General features: G+C 42.8%; 1 protein-coding gene across 1 annotated transcript in view; it reads left to right on the top strand.

Annotated features, from left to right (window-relative positions):
- The first annotated feature begins 2,640 nt into the window (after positions 1-2,640).
- Positions 2,641-24,544, top strand: part of lsamp (limbic system associated membrane protein) — a 273,355-nt gene continuing 251,451 nt past the window's right edge. Inside the window, exon 1 of the mRNA XM_029843723.1 lies at positions 2,641-2,844. Coding sequence (XP_029699583.1) covers positions 2,781-2,844 — 64 coding nt within the window. The 5' untranslated portion in view covers positions 2,641-2,780. The remainder of the gene's footprint in view (positions 2,845-24,544) is intronic.

Raw genomic sequence — 24,544 nt, 5'->3', positions numbered from 1 at the left:
TCATTTTGATGCCGTCATCGAGAATCTAGTAACTGATGAAATCAAGCAAAGAAGAAATCATTCAGCGAGGAGGTGTCTCCTTTAAATGTGTTGCTTAACTATTTTCTATGGATTCTGTTCTGCTGTGGGAAAATATGTAGTAGTTCAAAGGTCACTCTGCTCAAAAGAAGTTCTGATGAAAGACATCTGTAGGAGCACTTCAGCCTGATCTTTAAGAACCCTGACTATTATCAGAGGTAAAGAGTGGGAAAATAGCTGAAAGATGCATCAGTGATTATTTGTTCCATAGTAGGAAACTCACTCGAACACTTCACTGCATTTCAGTGGCTAATGAGGAGACCTTTAAAGAGAAATGTCACGTTCTTCCAAAAGTTACACCTTCAGAAACACGTGCAGACCTGAAGAGAAATGAAGAAGATGCCATTTGACATTAATCTTCCTCTGAAGAACCAACTTTGGTTTATACCCTGCTCCTCCTCTTCATCCTCTATTTATCTTTGTCTTTTATGGTCTGTCTCTGGTCCACCTTAGCAGACTGACGGACCCATGATGACAACGTAATGTGCGCTGGACAAAAGATGGTCAGTGCACAAGGTGAGACACTCCCAAACGTCTGAGCTTTTGTTCTCGTCTGAATTACCACCGAATCTTTTTTTTTAACTCTCTGCTTTTGCACTGTGGCCGGAGGAATGCTTCTTTTATTACACTGTGGAATTTTAATGACTTCCTTCAACACTAAGATTTAAATGATAGCTTTTCTGCCAAAAAGCCTCTTTCAAAATATTCATTTGACAGAAATCTTCATGCAGTCTGTTTAATTCACCACTTTCCATCAATAATTCGGATGAGTTTCGACTGTTAATTCACACACTGAGCTGTAATAACACACACTCATCTTTTTTCCCCAAAAATTTTCTGAGGCGTTCATGTGAAACACGACTTCATTTCCTCGTTGTGACAGTCAACAGCCTCACTGTTGACTGTGACAGAAAACCCATTTCACGTATTTGATGAATTCAGTCGGACCTTGACTTTCTTTTAAATGAAAACAATATTCTTGTAAAAGCATAGCTGCTGCCAGAGCGACTTAACCGCTCAAACACAACTCGACCAAATCAGGAGGTTTACTGGCTGCGGACCGTACATGACGGATCCACCGCTGAGTGATAAATGCATTATCAATGCGTAGATAACCTGATAACACACATCTGATGCACAGTGCAATCAAATCCACAGTAGCCTCAACGCAATAGCGGAAATCACTGTTCGAGCAATTGAAGCTCCAGCACCAAGAGGCAAACCATTCATTTAGTTTGGAAATAACTTATTTATGGTCTATCTTTTACTCTTCAACTAACTCTGGAACCTGGAGACACAGGTCTTGGATATTCTTTTTAAAATCTAAAGTCCCTAGCTAGCATGCTAACTCGCTGATTACTTAATTTCCCGCTCATACAAGTGAACTGCTCATATAAGTGGCAGCAACATAAAACCCATTGCTAATGAATAAGCTATATATTCTTTACACTATTGTTTCCTTTTGAAGGAATTATTATTATCCTTTTTTTTTCAACCGAGATCTTTTTTCCAGCCATTTGAAAGAGGTGATGGCAGCAGTGAAAACACTGAACAACCGAGAGACACTCACTTCAGATCTTTTATACCCACACAGTCGTTTCAAGGCGACATTTGCAGGCTGTTGGCAATTTGATGTCTAATAGCAGAGCACCTGACAGTACATTTACCGTCATATATTCAATTACTTGCTAACTTTTTATAGAGTTCCCCTGTGTGCTTGGAATAATTGATGCAAAATCAATTTTGTGAGAGAATGAGAGGCTGTTTAGGCCATTACTCTCTTTTTACAGATACATACCCATTTAAATAAGCCGTCATAAACTCAAACACCCTTCCAGGATGTCGTGAAAAGCAGCAATACACATTATGGTATACATGAAACACTGATGATTGCTGCATCTAAGAAATGTCAGTGAATATAACTAGTTTGAGACAGTTTTGATGAGACGGAAAGATGATTTAAATTGTCATTCCCTCATTGGTATGTAGAGTTAAAAGCCTGACATTTAAACAGTTCACAACCGCAGTAATGACGCTTTCTTCCGTTTTCTGATTGTTGTCTATGGAGTCATTTACGCAGTTTCAAGATTTTTTCAGACGAAGGGAACAAAGCGACACATTGATCCTCCTCAAAGCGACATTATAAAGAAATTACACAAGGCTTTGCGAAAGTTGGGGATTTATCCTTTAAATTAAAACAATTAGAGTGGCTCGCTCTCCCTTCCTTTTTTACAGATCTATTGGATAAATTAAACACAGATAATCCTCACACGCACGCACACACACACACACACACACACACACACACACACACACACACACACACACACACAGAGCAAAAAGGACTCCTGAAATCTTGCCCGGAATCAGCTGCAGTCCACCAGGAACCTTCTGTCAGGATGACACGCATATCAGATTAGATGAGATCAGTGATGTCATTTTACTTTCACCAGGACACACACGCGCTCACAAACGCGCGCACACACACACACACACACACACGCGGAGGCCGCCAGGAGTCGCTGGAGTCCGTGTGGAGGCAGCAGATGGAGCAGCGACAGACTCCGGCTCGGCTCTTCATCAGCAGCGCGCACACCGGGATACAGTTCTCCCTCCGCTCGGCTTCATCTGCACCGCTCTCTTCTGGAAATTAGCCGCTGGAGACGGAGCTTGGTCGGGACGAGCTTTCCTACCTGGACAACATGCTTTACTCCTGGATAAACGCCGTGTGGATCCCCGCCGTCGCACTCCTCTTTGGATTTCAAGGCAAGGGATGGTTTGATTCTTTAATGTCATGTGCTGGCGTTAGGAAACAGCGGAGCTGAGGTCGGAGCACAGCTACCGTGGAGGGGTTAGATTCTGCTGACTCGAGGTGTGAAGGTATGTGACTTGACAGGGACGCATCACGGTGCACGGACCCGAGCAGGGGACCAGTCAGCTGATGTCCTGTCCTGCACGGCAGAGTGCAGCTGCAACATGTGGAGTGTGCGTGCGTGCGTGCGTGTGGGCACAGTGTTTAGTTCCGAGTATCAATGCTCGTTTTATTGCACAGTTAAAAGCCACGAAAGAAAGAGAAAAAAATACTGCAAAACCGCGACAATTATTTGATAAAGTTTAGACTAAAGTTGGAGATTGCCTTTTTGCGACCGCAATAACGGGAAAATGTGCTAAATAAACGAGATATTTCCGTGTTGATTCGACTTTCATATCAGCAACAAAATAGGAAGTCGCAGCACAGAGACCACATTGGAACATTTCTGCTGTACTAAAAAGAAAGAAAAGAGCCCCAGCACCTGAGAGTGTCTCATTCTGACATGAATTAGACATTTTAAAAGAAGGACCTTGAAGCCGTTTAGGTCATTTCCAAGTGTAATAAAAAGGACTCAGCACAGAGGCTCTTCTGAAACATGCAGGTCAGAGGGAACAATGTTTAAACTCCCTTCTCAAACTTCCAGCCACACCCCAGCTTTTCACTGGAAAACCTCCGAGGAAAGTTCACATTAACTGGACTTTGCCAGGCGCGCGCGGGGACTCCTCCCTTTCATGGCTTATGGATTCTTGTCTGTTCCTGCTGTTGTAAATTAATTATAATCCATTTATTGAACAACATGTGGCTGTCTACATAGATGGGTTCTTTAATTAGTTCTGCAAGATGTGTCGCAAAGATTTACAGCTGTTGCCCTCATACAGTTATATTATGGTGAAACCTCCCATAATAAGCACTATAGGGACCAGTAACTTAACAGCAGGAGCAACACCCACCCATCCTCTGACTGGCATCTGCTCCTGCTGTGGAGGAAAAAAGGAAAGTGAAGGGATTGGAACCTACAGTATCTTGATTATATCTGACATTATGCACAGTGAAACACCCCCCGCCCCCCCAAAAACTACAATCACAAACTGGAAGAGCACACAAACACTCTGACTGCCATCTGGCAGAAGCATGTAACCAGCTCTCAAACACGCATGATTACATCTCATGAAATTAACAATTGATGCCGAGCTCCGCGTGGATGTGTCCAAACTCCAGACTTGAATCCCAGCTGAAGGTCAATTAGCCCTGAGGATACATCCACGCTACAGCGTGTGTCACATATCTGCAGATCTCAGTAAATCAGCGGCTGACAGAACACTGAAACAAAAATCAACTGGAGCCCCAAAAGCAGCTCAAAGCTGGAGATGTCAGCCGTCCGTGTTTGCAACGCTAGTGCAGGGAATAAAACTCAGCGTCTGTTCTTGGCTATTCAAACAGGTAATCTGGTGAAGGACCACAGCTGGGATTCTGCATCCTACTGCTGGATTCGCATTTCAATCACACAGGGTGAAGCAAGAGTCTCATTTTGATATAAATATTCACAAAGCTCTGGGACCAATGCAGCTGGTCCCAATAGTGCATTTATGCGTGTGCTGCTTTGAAGCCCCTAAACCCAGCAAATAGTAGAGGTGCAGCAGGTAACTCTTGTTAGATCTCTCTGACTCCTGCTCAGATTGAGAAGCCTCCACGACTAATTATCTCTCCGGTGCGGTGAGATTGATGAGCAGCTGATCTCCATCACACCGGCCTGGCTGGGTGATTTACTGGCTTTGTTCCATCCTGCGGTGCACTCATGTGAAACGACTTGCTGCAGGTGACCAGCTCACACCCGTCTCGTTGTCTTTTGGAGGATTTAACTAGCGTGCTATGGAATAAGAGGCAGAGAACTCAGGTAAGGTTGATAGAGAGAGAGCCTTAACATATCCTTCATGTTTTAAAGCTCCGTCAGGTCTGTTCAGCACTTCCGCCCAGTATGATCTTTTTTCACATGAATATGCTCACCATGATTTTAAATGTGCATTTACATTAAGTCTGCACAGGCGGCATCTCCTGAGCAGCTACTGAATGATTCAGGGGCTGGGAATAATAACCTCGGCTGGAGATGATTGCATTATTTTCTCTTCAGTCCCATCAGATTTCCAGCCCACCTGGAGGACCGCCTCACATCCGCGTGTCTTTTTGGCTCCGCGGTACTTCAGGTTTCACCTGTAAAGGCGGAAATATCGCTGCTGTTGGCCACATGTGCAGCGGTTTAGCTGAAGCCTCGCTGCTGTTCTTTATCTCCCATATTTAATGGGATGTACCTGATTTGAAATCAACCAAATGAGTTTGGTTAACCTGCAACATAGGAACATCAAGTGTCAACAAGTGATTGAAAGAAGAGCTGCGCTGATCCTTTTGCTTTAATTGTGAATGAGAATCCATTTACAAGCACCGGTCAGTCTTGTCTATTGAGCCACTATGATTAATTGGTTTTTTCCCATAAGCAAAATAATCTCATCTTAATTATGTCACTGTCAGGGCTTATTAATGATGGATTCAGAGGCTGTTTGACTTCGTCTCCTTTGATGGCGCCCGACACCAGCCGGGGGAATTTCTAGCTGATTGTTCCAATACTCAGCATGTAAATCAAACATTTCGAGTGTGTTTCTGATCAAGTCAAGGAAAATAAGAAATTACCTTTGAGTCAGGTGTAAACGCGTTAAAATCCACACGAAAAACAGTAATTTACGTACATCTTTGTATCAATGAGCTGATCTGCTGCTTTTGCCTTTTTATCCAGATCATCAGATAGTAAAACAGCTTTGTTTGCTGTTCAGACTTATTCTGCTCTGCGCAAAGGGGACACACACTTTACCTGGAATCACTGCAGTCCGCACTCCAAACAAACACACATTCATGGTTCTGACCCACTGTTGTCTCTTCTGACCTCTCATGCAGCATAAACCTTTAAATCTCTTCTTTTCTATCTCTGCCATCATCCTCTATATAACCAGTTACTGATTCCTGACCAGTTACAGATGTCTGACAAGTCACTGTTGCCTGACCACTAATTCTGACTAGTTTCTGATTTTTTTTATTTTTTTTAACACAGTTACTGTTGCCTGACCAGTAAATGATGTGTGACCAGTTACTGATGTCTTGCCAGTAACTCTGACCAGTTGCTGTTGTCTGACCAGTTACTGATGTCTAACCAGTAACTCTGAACAGTTACATATATGTGACCAATCACTTTGACCAGTTACTGATTTTTGATCAGTTATGAATGTCTGACCATTAAGTGTAACCAGCAAATGATGTCTGACCAGTTACTTATGCCTGGCCAGTAACTCCGACCAGTTACTGATGTCTGACCAATGACTCTGACCGGTAACTGTTGTCTGGCCGGGTACTGTTGTCTGACCAGTTAGTGGTGTATGACCAGTTACTGATGTCTGACCAGTTGCTGATTTCTGACCAGGAACTGATGTTTGACCAGTTACTAATACTTGACTAGTTAGTATTGTCTGACCTATTATTGGTGCCTGCCTTGTTACTCATGTCTGATGAGTTACTGATCTCTGGCCAGTAACTGATGTCTGACAAGTCATTGATATTTGACCAGTAACTGATGTACCAGTTACTGGTACTTGACTAGTTAGTTTTGTCTGACCCATTACTGATGTCTGACCAATAACTGATGTCTGACCAATAACTGATGTCTGACCAGTTACTGATGTCTGACAAGTTATTGGTGTCTGATCAGTAACTGATGTCTGACCAGCTACCGATGTCTTACAAGTTCGTGGTGTCTGACTAGTAACTGATGTGTGACCAGTAACTTTTGTTTGACCAATAATGCTGACCGGTTACTGAGTTCTGACCAGTTACTGATGTCTGACTAGTTACTGTTGTCTGACAGTAATGCTGATTTTGTCTGGCCAGTAACTCTGACCAATTACTTATTGTCAGACCAATGACTCTGACCAGTAAACTATGTCTGACCAGTTGCTGATGTCTGGCCAGTAACTCTGACCAGTAACTGTCTTCTGACAATAACTGACCGGTTACCGATTTCTGACCAGTTACTGATACTTGACTGGTTAGTATTGTCTGACCTATTAGTGGTGCCTGACCAGTAACTGATGTCTGACCAGTTAGTGGTGTCTGACCAGTAACTGATGTCTGACCAGTTAGTGGCGTCTGACCAGTAACTGATACTTAATAAACTTATGTGATTGCTGCCACTGAAGCTCTCCTGCAGTGACCAACGCTGTTATCAGAGGTGGCTTCTATTGTGCCAGTCTGAGCCTGTACCTGGACCAGCACCTGTTGCCATTTGTTCTGCTGTTTCAGTTGCTGACCTCACTAGTGTCACAACCTTGGCAGAGGCAAAGAAGCTGTAATGTAAGGGTAATAACTCTGCAAAAGATTAATATCAAACTAAATTCAGGTAGTTTACACCTGGCCTGTGATGGTCAAGTGACTTGTTGAAGCTGTATTCCTGCGGTTCATCTGTTGCATGATGGGAAATGCTCGAGACCTCTGCCATTCCTCTTAATTCCTAAGGCAGCAAATGACGGATTTTACAGACTATTTTGCACCTCACAAAAATTAACATGCAGATGAATACTGAGTAGTAGGAATATCGCTGATGATTAAATCTGACAGGAGAAAATCAAATAATTTCTTCACCCGTCCCTTAGAATCCTAACCTCTGTGGCTTTAACGGTGTAAAACACGAGCTTGTCATCCATCCTGGGTGTTCGGGTCATTGGGTTTTCTCACAGCATGGTCTGACACATGAAGGGTTTGATGAGGAGAGTCCATGATCAGAATCGTGATCAAAAGAAATGAAGCTGTAAATCCAGCAGAGTAACACTTGGCTGGTTTTGCTTTAATGGTCTCACTTATTGAGAGCGATTGTACATCATCTCTGTTGATCGTGTCATTGCTCCCAAGGACTTCTCAGAGGACAAACATGTCTCAGTCTTTGCGTTACGCTGTTCATCACACTGTCCAACAGCTTTGTTTGTTCTTTGTGGACACGCTCATCAAGACTCATTCAGATCCCGCTCAGTGCAACATGGCTTCCAGACAGATGATCGAAGTTATCTAAAATTACTGTAATCCACTCTCCAAACAAGCACTGAGATTTACATTTGCGATATGTCTGTTGCCTTTGCTGAGCAGATTAGACAGCCTGACAGCCTTTTTTTTAATCTTTCATCTGTCTGGACTCATTTGTGCAATTTCCTGTATTTACTCCCATTTGTCAGTTTGCCTGCATCAAAACTCTGCAAAGGTGCTGTTCATGTCCTGTTGTAACTTTTGTAAAGCTAATATCTGACCAGAAATGTGTAAAAAGACTGACACTATCAGTCAGCCAGACTAAAATGTTCCTCTTTTACGTGAGTTAGAATTACCAGCTTTTCTAATCGCTGAATGCAGCAACGATAATCATTCCAAAACCTTATGATAATATTCTGCTAGGATTTTGGCTCTTTCCTGATGACAGAACTGCCAACAGTTTTTCTGTTTGATCGATATCAGGGCGTCATGATGGCCACCACAAAGCATTAACTTTTCTGTCCTCGAGCATTTTTATAACTAATTTGGGGAACACTTGTGCCTGGAGGTGCGTAGAATCGTTTTTACCGAGCTTGATGTTGCTTCAACATTTCCACATGTTATTCGGCCATGGGGAGACAGGGGTCCGTTGGTGTATGAAGGCCATTGCTGAGGACTATTTATGAGACTGTGCTGGCATCTGTAGTCTTCTATGCAGTGGACTCCCAGGAAGGTGGTGTTCTGGGAGGGACAAGAAGCAGTTCAACATACAAGAGGGGGACTGATGTTCACTGATCACTGATGTTCACTGACATTTTAGCTGTGCATTTTATGGTCCTGTTTTGATTTGCTGTAATGGTGAAATTTCCCCACCATACGATCAATAAAAGATCTCATCTTGTTTTATTTTATCACGATGACATCTATTTTATTACATCCTACTTCCTTCTACATCCTGTAGAACACCCCTACCTGGTATTATGGTGCCACCTCTGAACTTTACAGTGAGGATGGTGTTCTCGGGTTTGTAATCTCCCCCCATTTCCCTTAAAGTAGAAAAATGGCCCAGATCAGTTAAATGTTAGTTTCATCAGACTTCAAAGACATTCTTTGGTCTTGTGTATAATTTTAAAACACAGAAGTTGCCTCCTTTCTGAGTAGTATGATGATAGGATTCCAATGTTGTTTATAACTGTGCATAATTGCATGAACACTTCACCTTCAGGCATCTTTGAATTGGGCCCAATTGTTGGGGGTCGACAATTCTGTTTTGGATATCTTGGATGTCTTCTTGACCGCGTTATCCCTTTCGGGTGAATTCAGGGTCCATCCCTGGATGAGTCGCCAGTTCATCGCAGGTTCCTTTCTTAGCATTTAGGCCTTTGGTACCTTGCTCAAGGTTACCTCGGCAGTGCTATGAAAGATTTCTGCCACCTTTCCCTACTACTAGATAATCCACACCAGGGCTTGAATTGAGAACCCTCCGCTTTTCAGCTCAGCTCAGTCCCCAACAGACAAAATGTTTATTTCACCCTAACGCAGTCGAGAAAGAAATATTTTGAGGGGTGCCTTAGAATACATCCACAAGTGTTGAACCTGTCACAAGCTTTCTCAGTTGAAAGTCACTTCAGTGTAATAATAAGGAAACGATAAAGAAAATATTTTAAATTCCACTTTATCATTTAACGAAACTTCAGTAATCCAAAACTGAAAGCTTTATCATTTATGTGTCTTTTATAAAGTAGATGTAGGGCTACTGGTGTAAACAGACGGTTGACAGAATGGCCATGCTTCGGGTGGTAGCAGCATCAGCCGTGAGATCCTCCAAGGATCAGTCCCAGACTTAAGAGATTTTAATTACACTGTACAATATTTACTCTCTCCAGGCCCATCCACATTAGACAATGAAGGCAGCAACATTTGTGTGCTAAGAGTCTACAGAGTGCAAACCACTCTCCTTTCATACGCCCAGCAATGAACAACCTCAGCCTGTGCTGGATTTCCAGACCACACAATGTCCTTTATGCTAATCTCCAACACGGAACACTCCTGGGGTGCATCCGCCATCCCCTGCTTTTCTCTATATTTGTTTACATTTATTCTCCCAAACACCCATTTAGCGCCATTGTCAAATGGTGAACTCTATAGTCCTCACTTCAGCTCTAATCTGACATGGACTTGGCACAAGTCACACCAGCCACAGCAAAGATGATGCTTTTTCAACAAGCTCAGACATGTATGTCGGTGGTCTCTAGCAGCGCTCACACTTGTTGTTTTGTGAGCAGATGAGCATGCTAGCAGATCACCAACAGGGCAATAGTTATATATTCTGGGCCCCTGAAAGAATATCGGGGCGTCTCTTCCCCATGATTTCTTTACTTAAATTGATTTGGTTTATTTTCTGTTTTAATTCTCATCTCTCTTTCATTCTTCTTGAATCTTGATGATGCCTGGTGTAATATGCCCGATTGGTTTTCTTTTTTCCTGATCAATCATTCAATGATTCACAATATTATTATTATTATTATTAATGGTCTTATTCTGATTTCTCTCATTTGCATGCTATAGTACCCATAATATGCTACTAAAAAACACCTAATTACATTTGTGATTGAAAATACTTTGCCTTACAGTCATGCAATAAGGCAAATGGAAATAACCAATGGGTTACTGTCTGAGTAATTACCAGTGGTGCAGCAGCTCGCTAGTACAAAAACAGCCGACCAATGTCTATATCACTCACTCACCAACAAAGGCATCATTGGTCTCCCGGGGGTGAAGGTGAAGGTCTGCTGCTGGGTCAAACAATGCAGCCACTGCTGATTGTAGAGCAGCCAAGCAGAAAGGTTCATTCTTTTGTCACATTACTTTTTGTAAACATGAAATGTCATGCTTCATGGAAAAACTGAGGAAGTAAGGTAATCTTGGATTACACATAAATGGATTTCTCAGTACCACAGCCCTGTAAGTAGCCTCCAATTTAGTACTAATCAGTTACCTACACTTGGAATCTTTGCTCTACAATTAACTGATGACCCGGGGACAGTTAACGCAGGCTCTCCTTAGACACCGAATTAACAAATAATAGTTGAAGCCACCTTTAACAGTTTTACTCTCTCAATTCTTAGAGAAATGTTTGATTTCCTGGGCCCCTGCTGTGCTGCTCTTACTCAGCTTGATCTCCCTTGCTTGCACTCACTCCCCATGAGGAAACCGTGGATCAAACCATTTTTTAAAAGGGGCCAAGAAGGTTATTGGAATGATTAAAATGTAATTATTGTGACTTTGTTATAGTGCTGGTTCATTAGTATGATCCTATATTAATAATGCTTAATAATTTAGTCATAGAGGCTCCTGGGGGCAGTGTGTTGCCATAATGAGCTGTAGGCCCTTGGAATTGTCATTACAATTTAATTCCTGGTTTTCTTTTGCTTGTAATGTCAAATGCATTACAGCTTTATCTTTAGGTTGTGACACAAATGGTCAAGAAGGACTCCATGCAGAAGCAGTGCTTTATTTAGCAAAAGGTTGGTATCGCTCAGAACAGGTAGATGAGAATAGTCAAAACCTCACAGAAACCAGGTCAAACCACCAGAGGAATCGTCATCACAAAGAGGAAGGGGAGGGGCGTTTCATACACGAAGTAAGGGAAGGTGACAAGAGACACACAAATGAGCCTGATGATGGTAATTACAGATGAGGAAGGAAGGGGGGAAATGCTCAGACACAGACTAAAACACAGAAATCTCCCTGACCATATTCTCCCCTGCATAGACCTGAAAGTCTCAGAACAACATAATTAATAACCACTGAGATGGAAACTGGAATGCCTATGACGTGTGGAACAAAATTACATCTCTGTCTGCAGGGAAAGACAACTGAATGTTCTGATCAACTGGGCGAGAGGGCGTCACGGACCTTTTTCTTGTCGGCAAGCGCTTTAGCAGCCTCTGTGGCACACAGAAGGTTCCATCAACTGGAGTCCATGGGCATCTGTTGACATTGGCTGAGGCTACTGGGTCAGGGACCTACTCCTGTGCTGTAGAGAAAAGACTGCAGGCCTAACAGAACACCATCCAAACCCGAGCTATGAACATTATGGGCGTTTGTCTAACATGACCCTCCTAAGGAACCCCACTTCAACAGACACTGTGTCATCTTTAGGGACAGACACTTGGGCAAAGCAGCTTTGAGAGCCTGTTGATGGTTAAGAAATCTGGTTGGAAATCCAATGATCCACTCCACATATGTTAGATCAGGGTGACAATGGCATAAGGCCAGTCAGTAAGTGCTTTAACCGTCGCGAGTTGGTTTTTGAACATGGTTCAGGCTTTGACCCGAGTTTCAGTTTCAGAGGGGATCAAGTTTCACAGTGATGTTCAGTCCCTGACAAATCAATACAGAGGTTCAGCAACCATCCTTCTTCCCCACAAAGATGAACAATCTTAACAATCTTAGTCCATGCATTCCCTCTCTGGACAGATTCCCTGGCCGAGTAAATGGGACAGTCATAAGGGTGATGAGGAGACACGGGAGTAGCTTTGGCCCTTAGAAAACAGGAAAGGCTGCAGCATCTCTGCAAGAGACGGAAGAGCCGTGATGAATAATTGTAAAGGACTTGACAACCTAGGGAATTTTCAGTGACTTGGCTGTAATGTGGAATTGGCTCACCCCATAGTTGCGTTTATATCTGGGAATCATCATCATAGGGTCCTGAATTCACCTGCACTGGGGATCTATGGGTGAAGGACAGCCGTGACACTCATTCATCGCAACAGGAGAGTTGTGATGAAGGTAACAAGGAATAGCAGATCCACTCCCCAAAATGGAGGGCCTGCCCTCTGGGAGACCCTCAGTGGACACTTGTTGCACGGCACTGCAATAAATGCACCTTCCTCAATGAACACGGCCAACCACACAACCGTCCACTCTTAATTTCAGATGCGGCCATATAGTATTAGTACAAAGCAGGTCATATCTGACCTTTTTTAATCTGAGTTTGTCACAAAATGTAAAAAAGCACACATTGATATTTTTTGGTCCTCCAGACTGCTTAGTATTTCCTCCATAGACAAATCTGTGTTTAGCTTCAATTAGTTAATTAACTGAGATAAAACCTGGTGAGGTCTGTGATTGACAGCTGAGTTTTTGTCAGGACTGGGCAGAGTTTCACTGCCTGAGTGACTGCAGTTAAGAAGATAAATGTGAAGGAGAATAGTGACATTAAAGCATTGTGCAGGGGAAACGAACCATGACTCTCCACACTTGTTTGTTTTATAGCATGGAACCATTCTGGGCCTCATATTTGTCTAGTCTATCTGTGGCGGCTGCAGCAGCATCACTTCAAACTCATGTATATTTGATGAAATGGCTGTGTGTTTAATACGGTCCCATTTTTCAGTTCAGAATAGTTCATTCACACAGAACTGATCCCTCAATAATCTAATATTCTCACTTTCAATCACAAAGTATCCCTTCTATTCCATTTCTAATCTTCAGCAACCCTTCATAAAACTGCTGTCACGTCACCTTTACGAAATAAATTTAGAGAAAAAAAAAAGGCAAAAAACATAGCTGCAATATCTCCAGGGAAAATAGCAATCAAGAAAAACAGATTAAAAGACCTGAATTTGTTTAATCTCAAAATAGGTCTTGTTTTCCACATGCCTTATAGACATAGTAAAGACAAATCTATATGGTCTACGAGGCTTCTAAGACCTCTTTTAAGTGATCAAGAACATCATCATATTAATTAAAAATATTGATTTTCTGATCATTTTAAGTGTCTCTATGATTGTATTTTACATAATATTCCTTACAAAGGTAAAGAGGAAGAGACTTCAACTGATTTTAAAGTTTTCAAAAAGGCCAGTTATTGGTTATTTTCTCTTTTAAAATGTTTTAGAAAAAGCATCTATCACTGTAGTTCCAAATGATTTGTGAGCTTTGAAAATCAGGTTCTTTCTCCATATACTGTACATTTTAGAATCACTTTGGGGCCAGAATGCCAAAGAATTAAAACCCTGTCCTTTTTGTATATTGTATTACTCTTGGGAAGAGGTCTCTCAAGACCAAGGTTAGTCCTCCATGTGTCAGGGCTCTTTGATAAAAAAGCTCAGTTGGCCCTGAACACCTCCACAGTCCTCCCCACCTTTACCAGACTGACAAACTTTGCAGCGTTCTTTATTCCTACACATCAGTCTTCACTTTGACATGCCTGACATGCACATCACTGTCATGATTGTCTCCAATCACTAGAGAGTAGAGCATTATGCAAAATATGAGTGTGTCACCCTGTTGTAAATGGTCCAGTCTCTTCAGACACTGTCATATATCTGTTTTAGACAAGCAAGTTGAGCATGGCCTCACAACAAAGCAGCAACAGCTGATGGAAGGGCTCGCAGCAGCCTCTGGATGTTGAACGGTTGAATGAGCAGAGAAGATGCATTGTTCTGACTCTGAGATCATCATTAATGTGACGGGCTGCACTCTTCTCTTCTCATGTTGTGGCAAAGGAAAACACTGCAGATTACTGTTGATTTGTCCTCGCAACCAACTGTCAACACGCCCATATTCAGCACCCTGCTCCTAATGTGTTGTGAAAAATCATCTGAGCAATGTTAACGAGGGTCACCGCGGCTAAGAGCTATCAGGAGGCACGAGTCCTACCTGCTGTCAGGTCCTGATGATGGTTGCTAATACACAGATTTCTTCCACAACACTCGGTGGAATAAAGCCAGTTTGTGTCAGCCTGCCCTGTCAAGCTGTGTTCAGGTGCAGTCACTGGTGATCTTGTAAAATGTGCTCATCCTTGAGAAAAAAGAAAATGCCATAAAAGTATCTTAGAAAGTGAAGGTCACCAGTACACTTTGGGAAATACGGTGCAACAATACATTTAACTGCTTTTTTATCCTGGTCCAAACAGGGTATAAAAGCTCCTTCATTTTCTCCTCTTGTCAAAACGGCAATCTCATTACCAAGACAAAGATTAAGGGACAACAACGTATTCATGCCAAGGTATACAACAATAAGTGTTGTGCTGTCTATGTGTTCATAATTTCCATATATTGATGAATATACAGCGCACAAACAATGACAGTCACATGTTTTGAAGTTATACCTACCAATGTCTTGAGTTTTTTCCTGCTCCAAGAAACAGGAGGGGGGGGGGGGCTCACCCCAGGGTGGGATCACCCCGTTTCACTTTTTGTGCACTAGCCAAATGTGATGGAAGTCTTTAATAGCTGCTGTAGCATTCACTCGTAGTTTGGTGCTCTCTTCTGTCTGTTTATTGTTAGCAGGAAGCACTGTTTTATCAGACTTTGTGCGGCCTGTTTGACGCTCTCTTTGTGATTGTACACACATTCACCTGTCAAGTCTTGATTTTCAGTTACGCAATCTATTGTACTTTAATATCAGGAAATGTAATGTCTGGTAAATTTAGTATCAAGCATGTTGCACTTTGTGGGCGGAAGATCAGCTTTTTAATGTGGTTCTTAAATTGTCAGCTGCTGATGGCCAGGGTGGGGATAATGGTGAGAAGAGCCGAGGAACAGACAGATACATCATCCCAATCCAAATTCATCGCTATATCCTTTTCTGGGTTGTGGGTGGTGCTGAACCCATCGCATTGCAGGGCCCTATGTGAGCATTTGGGGGGTCGGTGACTTGCTCTGGCACCTTCCCTGCTGCCAGAACACTTTCCAAGCACAGCCGCCCACGAGTTTGTTTTTATAGCATCTTTAATTTGACCAAATACATGCCAATGCAGTAATTATGCAGAAGATGCTGAAAAAAAACCTCAGCAGGCTATTTGGACCGGCCAGCAGATCAGTGTGCAACAATGTGGTCAGTGATACCTGCAGGTAGAAAGAGAGAGAGAGAGAGTGAAGGTGGGGGAGGGGGGAAGCACTAAACTACACAAGAAAAGGGTGTGAGTGACATCAAATGACTGAAAATGAGAGCAGAGGGAAAAAGACAGAGGAGAAGTAAAGAATTTTTAAATATATTTTGGCTATTTCTTGGTGGGGGAGCCAATGCAGATGACATAATTAGCATTTTGCATACAGAGAAAGTTCAGAACCAAGTTGGAAATTAATATCATAAAAGATAATAGCATTTTACATATAAAATCCTATTAGTAAACATATGGGCACATTTTCTGACGTCCAATATATTTCTGAATGATGTATTTTGCTTGTGTGTGTGTTTATGTCTCTGATTTGTTTTGTTTTTTTCTTCTGAGTAGCAAAGCTCTCAATGACCCTTTTTTGGGAGTCAATGTGTTTCTGTTCTCCATGGAGAGCATGGCCAGAGCAGTCAGGTGCTGCTGTGTCATGGTGTTGATCAGGAATGTTGATCTTGACCCTCTTTAAGGGCACATTCACTCAATGAAGAACTAGCCCAATGTGAGTGCATCCTAAAGTAGAGAATCATCTCTTTGCTTCTGCTGTGGTCAGGGGAGTGGTGACAACAGTGAACGTGCCCTGAAGGTTGTTCTCCATGAAAACCTGGAGCAGACTGAGTATCCATGGTGGTTTCCAGTGCTGCCTCTGGGAAATGAGCAGCATGTAGCACAAACAGGTCTTCTTGGAGCAGAGTGCTTAGGAGAAGGGAACCGCTCTTTCGAATGCAGCAAGATGATATCACATAACTGATAGTAAAAACACCATAGTGAAAATTGTAATAAGTTTCCTCGTACGAGGTAAAAACCCCTCACTGGTTGTCTTGTAATGTTACAGCTTAAAATATTCAATAAAGCGAGTGTTAGCATACGGTGTTCTCGCCTGTCTCTCAAATTCAACATGACCACGAGGGACAGTCTGCATCTTATCTGCACAGTAATTAACGCATACATTACTTATGTATGTAAATAAGAGCGTCGCTTGTTTAAGCTGCACATTTAGATACTGGAAGATGTCATCACAACACTAGTAAACAATTATTTAACTGATCATTGGAATACTGTTGGAAGTTCTGGGTGACTCTTGTGATGGACATGTTGCAATGTTCATAGCTCACGTTCTTTGCGTGTAACTGGGTAAACAGCATGTCCATGTGGCAAGATCGTCGGCTAACAATCCCTCTACCTCTCACCGTGATTCCATCAGATGATCAAAGATTCTTCAATCACATGGAAACACAGTGCATGAATCCTTCAGCTCAAAGAAAGTTCTGATCCGGACACTGTGTGATGCTGCCTCCTGCACGATGAGGTTTCATGTAGCAGCATGCACTTGTATACGCATCCTTAACCTTGGTCTGCGCTCCACCTTTGGCTCCTCTCATCACTGCAGCCCCACCATAGACCTGAGCAATCAGTTTACTCTCTTTTCCTGGCAGAGGTTAGCGGCCAGCCTCTCCAACAGTGCTGTGGCAACAGGGGTCAATGGTGGTCTGAAGAGGGACAGACTCAAAAAAAACCTTTTGAATGCCTCAAAATGCCTTGAAAACCTCAATGCACTATAACACAAGCATCAAGTAACTTCAGGTGGGAATGTCGGTTGTCTCATCTGCCTGAATATAAAAAATTTGAACTTTTTAAACCATGAATGTGGGTTGTAGTCACTGACAACAGCTTGTTATCCAACCTCCAACAAGACATCCGAAACACCTTGGATGTCTGAAGCGTGAGTCTTATCGTGACCAGATAAAGTCAGCTCAAAAGCCCCACAGAATTTACCACAGTCAGTTATCTTGGACAACGTGTCAGCTCTAAATCATTTCTTTTTTGCGTCTTCACCCTCAGCCTGTGGCCTGTGGTCTAGCTGCAGGGTGATCTTATCTCTGCCCAGCCCGTGGTCGCTTGACTGTGTTTTCCACATGTGCCTTGTTGGGATCATATTTCTTTCCATGTAGTGTCTGTCCCAGGTATTTTAACTAGCACAGCTCACAGCTTCTCGTCTCCTCTTTTTAACCGCTTTATCCCTTTCGCGGTCACGGTGAGGGGGCGCATATGGGCGAAGGCAGGGTCCACCCCTGGAAGAGTCGCCAATTCACCGCAGGGCCCAACATGAGCATTTGGGCATCTGATTCAATGGTGCTGATTGGATTAGATTTAAGAGTTTAAAAAAAGAAATGTGAATCTGATATACCTCTAGGCAGAATATATGTAACATCTACCATACAATTGAAGATCAGTGTTGAGAGTCAGACGATAATGGCGGCAGATGCAGATTAAGTGCAATAAATTGAGGAGTTTTACGTGTTGTGTTACAGACCAGGGTTTACAGTCCGGTGATCACACTCTCAATTTTGCCCAAAGAATGCACATTGGGGGGCCTCGCTGTCCTTAGTTTGCAGAGAAAGTAGAGGAGAGTTTGACCTTTTCTTGGTGAGTTATGAGGTGTTGTTGCACCAGGAGGAGTCCTCAAAGAGGAGCACACCCAGAAACTTGGTGCTGCTCTATAAGGAAATGCAGCATCCAGTTGCAGATAGTGGTTTTAAGTTTTTGTAATAGCAGCTGGGGAATGATAGCATTAGATGCATAATTACAGTCTTATAACAGCATATAACAACACATAAGACCCTTTTGAGTTGAAGAGGGTGAGGGCTCAGTGGAGAGCAGAACAGATCACATCCTCTGTGGACCTTTTTTTCTTGTATGTAAACTGGAACGGGTCGCAAGGTGTAATGTTGTGCATGACAAGCTGCTCGAAGGTTTTCTATCCCACTGAATGTATTTTCAACCTGGCTGCACAGAAAACCTGACTGGATAATGGCCCTGGAGGACTGGGTTTGGACCTACCCGTCTTAAGGGTTCTTGTGAACAGACCTTTGCCTTTTGTCATACCTAAGTGTGTCAGCTGCATCCTGCTGCCTTCCTCAATAGTGACACACGGTGTTGGTGTGATGTGCCTGGTCTAGGGGCAGTAGGATGACCCGTTACACCAAGTCTGAAGAACAACTTCCAGGACAACTTGTTTGGACTTGGTCCAAAACAATACCAGCTGGCATCCAAAGAAATCAGAACAAAACTGAGCAATTGTGATTGGATGATAAGGAGAATGTTGTTATAAGGAAAATGCTGGGCCAACAGACAGATGCAGTGTTGTTGGACTCTGGTAGATCCAACCCTGGTAGACCCTGGTAGACAGTATATTAGGTAGGTAAGCAAGGCTCTCGTGGTCAGTCCAAAGAAAAAAAAAAAAGAAAAATGGCTGCTGTAACCTGTGCACATGGCGACGCAGTCCAACTGAATACAAAGATTAAGTTCTGTAGAAAGAAGTCAAAATCTGCCTACAAGAGATGGATTAGTATCCCAATCCCACAGCCTATATCTGGGAAAGAGCTGGCTTGATATGCTTCTGGGTGCTGAACATTGATGAAGGTGGTGCGAAATTTGCATTAATGATTTATTGTTATTTACTTTTTCAAGTTCTTCGTCTCTGTTTCCCCAGACCCACACTGACATGGTGGATGCGTTGCTTTAGGCTCTGGGAAAATAATTAGGATATCACCGAGGGAGACAAAGACAAATTTCTCCTTCATAATTCGTAGCACATCGTTGATCAAGATTCAGAGGAAATTATTAATGAGATCAAATAGCATAAGTGAAAATTCAAAGTGCTCAGCAGGGTGGGCTGATCAAGATGCTCTTCCAATTATCTCCCTGTTTTATTCATAAAAGATGATGTTTCAGAGATGGGAATACAACTGCTTTGTGGACTAGCTAATACAGACCCATTAAAGATGGCAAAATACAACTCAGCTGAGGATATTTGGTTTAATCAAAGCAGTATGGATTGGATTATATCAGCCAGGAAACAAAGGGAACTATAGAATGAAGGAGGCATAGGAGGAAACTCTCTTTTCGGTAAGGATTCCTCTCTTCTGGAGATAAGTCCATGGAACCTCAAATTCCCCATCGTAGATACAAAGTTCCATTGATCTGACACAGAACTGTTCATTAGCTGAAGGTAAATGTTGAAAAGAGATTCTGGAGCTATTAGCAACATCAGGAGAAAATAAAAAGGTCTAAAAACAAAGACAACGGTTTTGCTTTCACAGCTCAGCTGAACAGTCGAGGGTTCTTGTATTCCATATTGTTTTAAAATGGCAATTCTTACCTTCCTGGCATGTTGCACTACAAAACAATTGAATATGGACAACTTTAACTCCCTCCAAAGTCCCATCTGATTCCCCCACCCTGACCCCTGATCCCCTCCTCCTCTCATGCATGAGAGAAAAGGGGTGGAGGCGGAGGAGCAGCGTGAAATGGGTCACTGGAGTCAGAGCCAGAGGCACCAGTCAGTGAAAACAGTAATTAAATAAAATTCCAACCTATATGTGGTGTAAATCCGCCGGCTGCGACTCCCAAGCTCCGACATCCGCTGAGAGGGACGTGGCGAAGGATGACAGACAGGAAACTCGGCCAATCGGTTTATTTGGAGCAACTAAAATGAACGAAAAGACTTTTATCAGAAATACGTGATTTCTTTTATATTTTAGCATCCTTTACGCTTCTTGGCAGTAGTTAAAGATTACCAAAAACACAGGTAAAAAATGCTAGATTTATAGCAATAATGGCTGTCCAGAATCGCGTCTTTGTTCAATACAGTGACGTCACCACAGCAAGGACGTGGCTTCTTTCCTGATGTTGAGGGGAATCAATCAATTAATTAAATCAATCAATGTTTATTTATATAGCATCTGTTACAATCAAAATTGTTTCCAGGCACTTTACAAAATCCCAGGGCCTGACCCTCAACAGGCAACAGAGGCAAGGAAAAAATCCCCTTTAACTACATGAGCAGGACCAGGCTCATGTAGGGGGACCCTCCTGCTGATGGCCGGCTGGGTAGAGAGGTTAGAGAAGAGGGAGGACAGGTAGAGGAGAGAATAGGTAGAACACAGAAATACATTATATAAATTAAAATAAACTGCTCGTTGAGTTGAGTTGAGTGAGTCAGCGTGTCGGAGGTCAATAGGTATAGTATACAACTATGAAGGCGGCGATACCTGTAGATGAATACAGGGCAGAAAAACTACACAAAAAATAACATCACTGATCTACTTGGTGAGGAGGAGAGGAGAGGAGAGGAGAGGAGAGGAGAGGAGAGGAGAGGAGAGGAGAGGAGAGGAGAGGAGAGGAAGCCATGACCCAGTGGGGTGTCAGGTGATCATGTTATCTGGGGAAAAGGATCAACTACAATAAACTTAAAAGAAGGTTGTTTTCACTTGAGGAAGCGGAGTTAAAGCTGAAGGTTATTGTGTTTAATAATGAACTTATACACACACCCATTATTAGATTGATTGATTTCCTGTATAAAGAGGACAAAAGAGGAGATATGCTTATAAATGAATGTTTAATGTGCCGGAACAGGCAATCAGAAACAAAGCTGGTTGAAATATCAGGACATGAACAAAACGTATTAAATCGTCCCGCTTGTCTTTGAAGCCTCTTCTCCAGTTCTGTGGTCTCATCTCGAGCCTCCTCTCCTTCACTTGGGCAAGAAACTTTAAGAGCCATTTCGTGTAATGTTAAACTCTCTCCGCGCTCGCCTGGATTCCTCACTCTGCTGGGCTTCCTCTCCTTCTCAGGACCGTGTTTAATCTCTCATGAAGTGTTGGTCCTGGCAGCACAGTACCACCCGCTTTGCCAGGGCTTTACATCCTCACACAGCTGAAAGCACAGTGAAGTCAGCAGAGCAGCTGAGCGTGCACGTCTCACAGCTACAGGTACTCCAGGCTTCTCCGCTGTTGCTTTGAAGCTGTGGGTGCAAATGCTAGTGCTTTTAAAAGCTGGACCAAGATGCTGAAGAACCTTCTCTTTGGCATTTTATATTCAAAATCAAATATATGCATTTTTTATATTGCACTTATTGGTGGTATGCACAAACTGATGTGCTTGTGCCATCGAATTTGTCTGGTCCCAGCCTGACTGGCCGCATCCAATGGTGCCAATCAGAATGTTTCCCTTGGTTTGATTTGTTCATTTTGTTGGCTGGAGGTACAGAGTGATTTACGTGAGCTGCTTCTGGAGTGAAATGGAAGGCTTGTTATCCCAACATGGCTGACAGATTTATCTGAACACACTGACGAGGCAGGAATCTCCTCGCTGAAGCCGTCAGCGAGTCCGGCGTGCGGGCTTTGTTCACCCGCACGGTTCTGTAAGATTTCAATAGGACAGCCTGACTGCCTTTAATGAATCGTGCATGCGCGTCCCTCAAATCTCCCCTTTTTGTTTCCTCACACTCGGAAGGGTTTTGTTCCGCTGCTGATGAAGTGCCTTGCCAAGCACAGCTGACAGCGCACGCTGAGAAGTGTGGAGTGATTTCTAGATGATTTACAGTCAGTGGATCTCTGCCAAGTCATCTTTTGTAAAGTGAAGCAAGGAGCAAAACAAAGGTGTGATGTTAACTGACACACTGGAATAATAGAGCTGAAGAAATATCTTTTTCTCACTGTGTAATTAACTAAGTCAAGAGAGAGTGTGTGTGTGTGTTCGTGTGTCACTTGAGAAAGACTATTTTGCTTCCTGTGATTAAAGCCACAGTTGTGCATATTGCCATTGTTTTATCTTTAACCTTTTTCCCCCCCAAGGTCCTTCTGACCAAAGCAGAAGCTCACGACATGAAATATAAACAAGAATATGAAATCTGTGCTATGAAAAGAATTTCATTAAATGAAATGAGTTATAGGGATTCGATCAGTGACTCGGACTGAAACCGACGTTATGAGCTGTGCTGCCTCCCACGTGTGTCCTGTGTCACCTCAGGGGGCCTCTGCTCTTTTACATGTATCCTTGTCATGTGACCTTTTGGACTGGATTCTGTTTCCAGGCATCCTGTCCAGTCAGTTTGGGGACAGATGCTGTAGCCCTGTGATACCGCAGGATCAATCCCACCAAACATCAGCCTTTCTCCACCACCTTATTGACCATTAAACCTGAAAAAGTTGGTGTCTTCTAATTTACTCTTTGTTGTTCATTAGAGCTAAGTGGCTTCCCTGCAAAGTGATTACAGACAATTATTGCCATTAGCGGTTGCAGCCTGGTTACCTTGGTTTTTATCCTTATTCTGGGAGCTGGTTCTTATCTCCGCAGCAACAAATAGTCCTCATTAACTTAAAACATGTCCATTGGTCTTAAAGATAAAATGAGCAGCATGTGAGAGTCACTGGAAATTAATTTATGTAGCCCATGAAGCTGTAATTTACAGTATGTCTGCTTTATTGCTTATTTCAAAGTCTTGAGTAAAAACAACATTGTGATATTTATATTTTCCCAGTTATAACCTGGAAATATGATCCTCAACTTATAACTATCATAACTATTATCATTAAGCATTATTAAATCTTAAAGATGATATTTTTTCTTCTATTCAAGGTGTGTGTGTGTGTGTGTGTGTGTGTGTGTGTGTGTGTGTGTGAGTGTGTGTGTGTGTTCCATCATCAGCTAGCTTGTACTGGGATGTTATGCCTCACTTTTAACATAGGCATTATTATGGCATGAGTGATGTCATCAGTGAAGACGCACAATCAGGTTTATATCACATCCTCACATCACCGTTGCTCGTTTGAATGAGGACAAGATGAGAGAAGATCAGGAAAGTCGTGCGGGTCTTGGCGGGCCCTACGCTGCCTGTCCGCTGCTGCTGCTGAGCGGACAGAAAACTTTCATTTATTGCGGTCGATACCACTGAGTAGAGTCGATGATCTGAGCCGGCCTCCGTGCTGCAGTAATCCACACCGCTGCATGTTCATAACAGCCGGTAAAGATTCTGCTGCACTCCATCATTGCAGTGCTGAGTCAGCGTCTGGGAGGACAGTTTACCCCAGTCCGTCATTGTTTGTCATTTATTACAGTTTAATTGTGATGATTATGTCAGCAGAAAATGTTAAATGTTGATGTCATCTTATTTACAGCATAATGCTATCTGGTGGATTTATTCATATAGCAACAGTGGCAGGATAAACTGCCTTTATCAGGAGGAAACCTTGAGCGGGACCAGTCCCATGAGGGCGGGGCTTCAGGGTGCTTAAAAGGAGGAAAAGGGGAAGATAGGATCAAGGGAGGACAGGAAGAGATGAGGGGTAGACAGACATGGAAAAGTATTCATGATACAGAAGATACTGGTGATTTAATATCTGAGATTAGAGAGAACAGTTTTATTAGAACAGCTAAATGTTCTGTGTTTCAGTTCAGGAAGAGGAGAGCCGCCAATGATGTCATGCCTCTTTTAGCCTTCCAGTTCAGTTAGCGCCTTTAGTCTTGGACTCATCCTCCACTGTGCAGTCTTCATGGACATCTGATGGAGTATCTGTGAGATCACGTGATCGGACGGCGCTCTTCTAATTCGTTTATCTAATTATAGACGATCTCTGAGAGGTGTTATAGGAGACAGAGGAAGGATTTCTGACCTGACTGGAGGCAGCAGAGGTTGGACATCTTCTCATCCATCATCAGATGTTTGCTCTCAGGATTCTCGAATAACTGTGGTGGCATTTGAAGATGAATGTCACTGCAATCTGAAATGTAATGAAAATGGGAGTGCGGAGATGATGTCACTGCTCTGCCACTTAAGGAAATCCATTTCGCTGACTTCTGTTCCAACTTTAGTCCTGAAGCAACAGAAAATCATTTTCAACAAGCTGAATTTT

This window comes from Takifugu rubripes, chromosome 11 (genome assembly GCF_901000725.2).
Source record: "Takifugu rubripes chromosome 11, fTakRub1.2, whole genome shotgun sequence".
Classification (NCBI taxonomy): Eukaryota; Metazoa; Chordata; class Actinopteri; order Tetraodontiformes; family Tetraodontidae; genus Takifugu; species Takifugu rubripes.
Note: the sequence above shows the minus strand (reverse complement) of the source record. Positions and strands in the feature narration are given on the sequence as shown.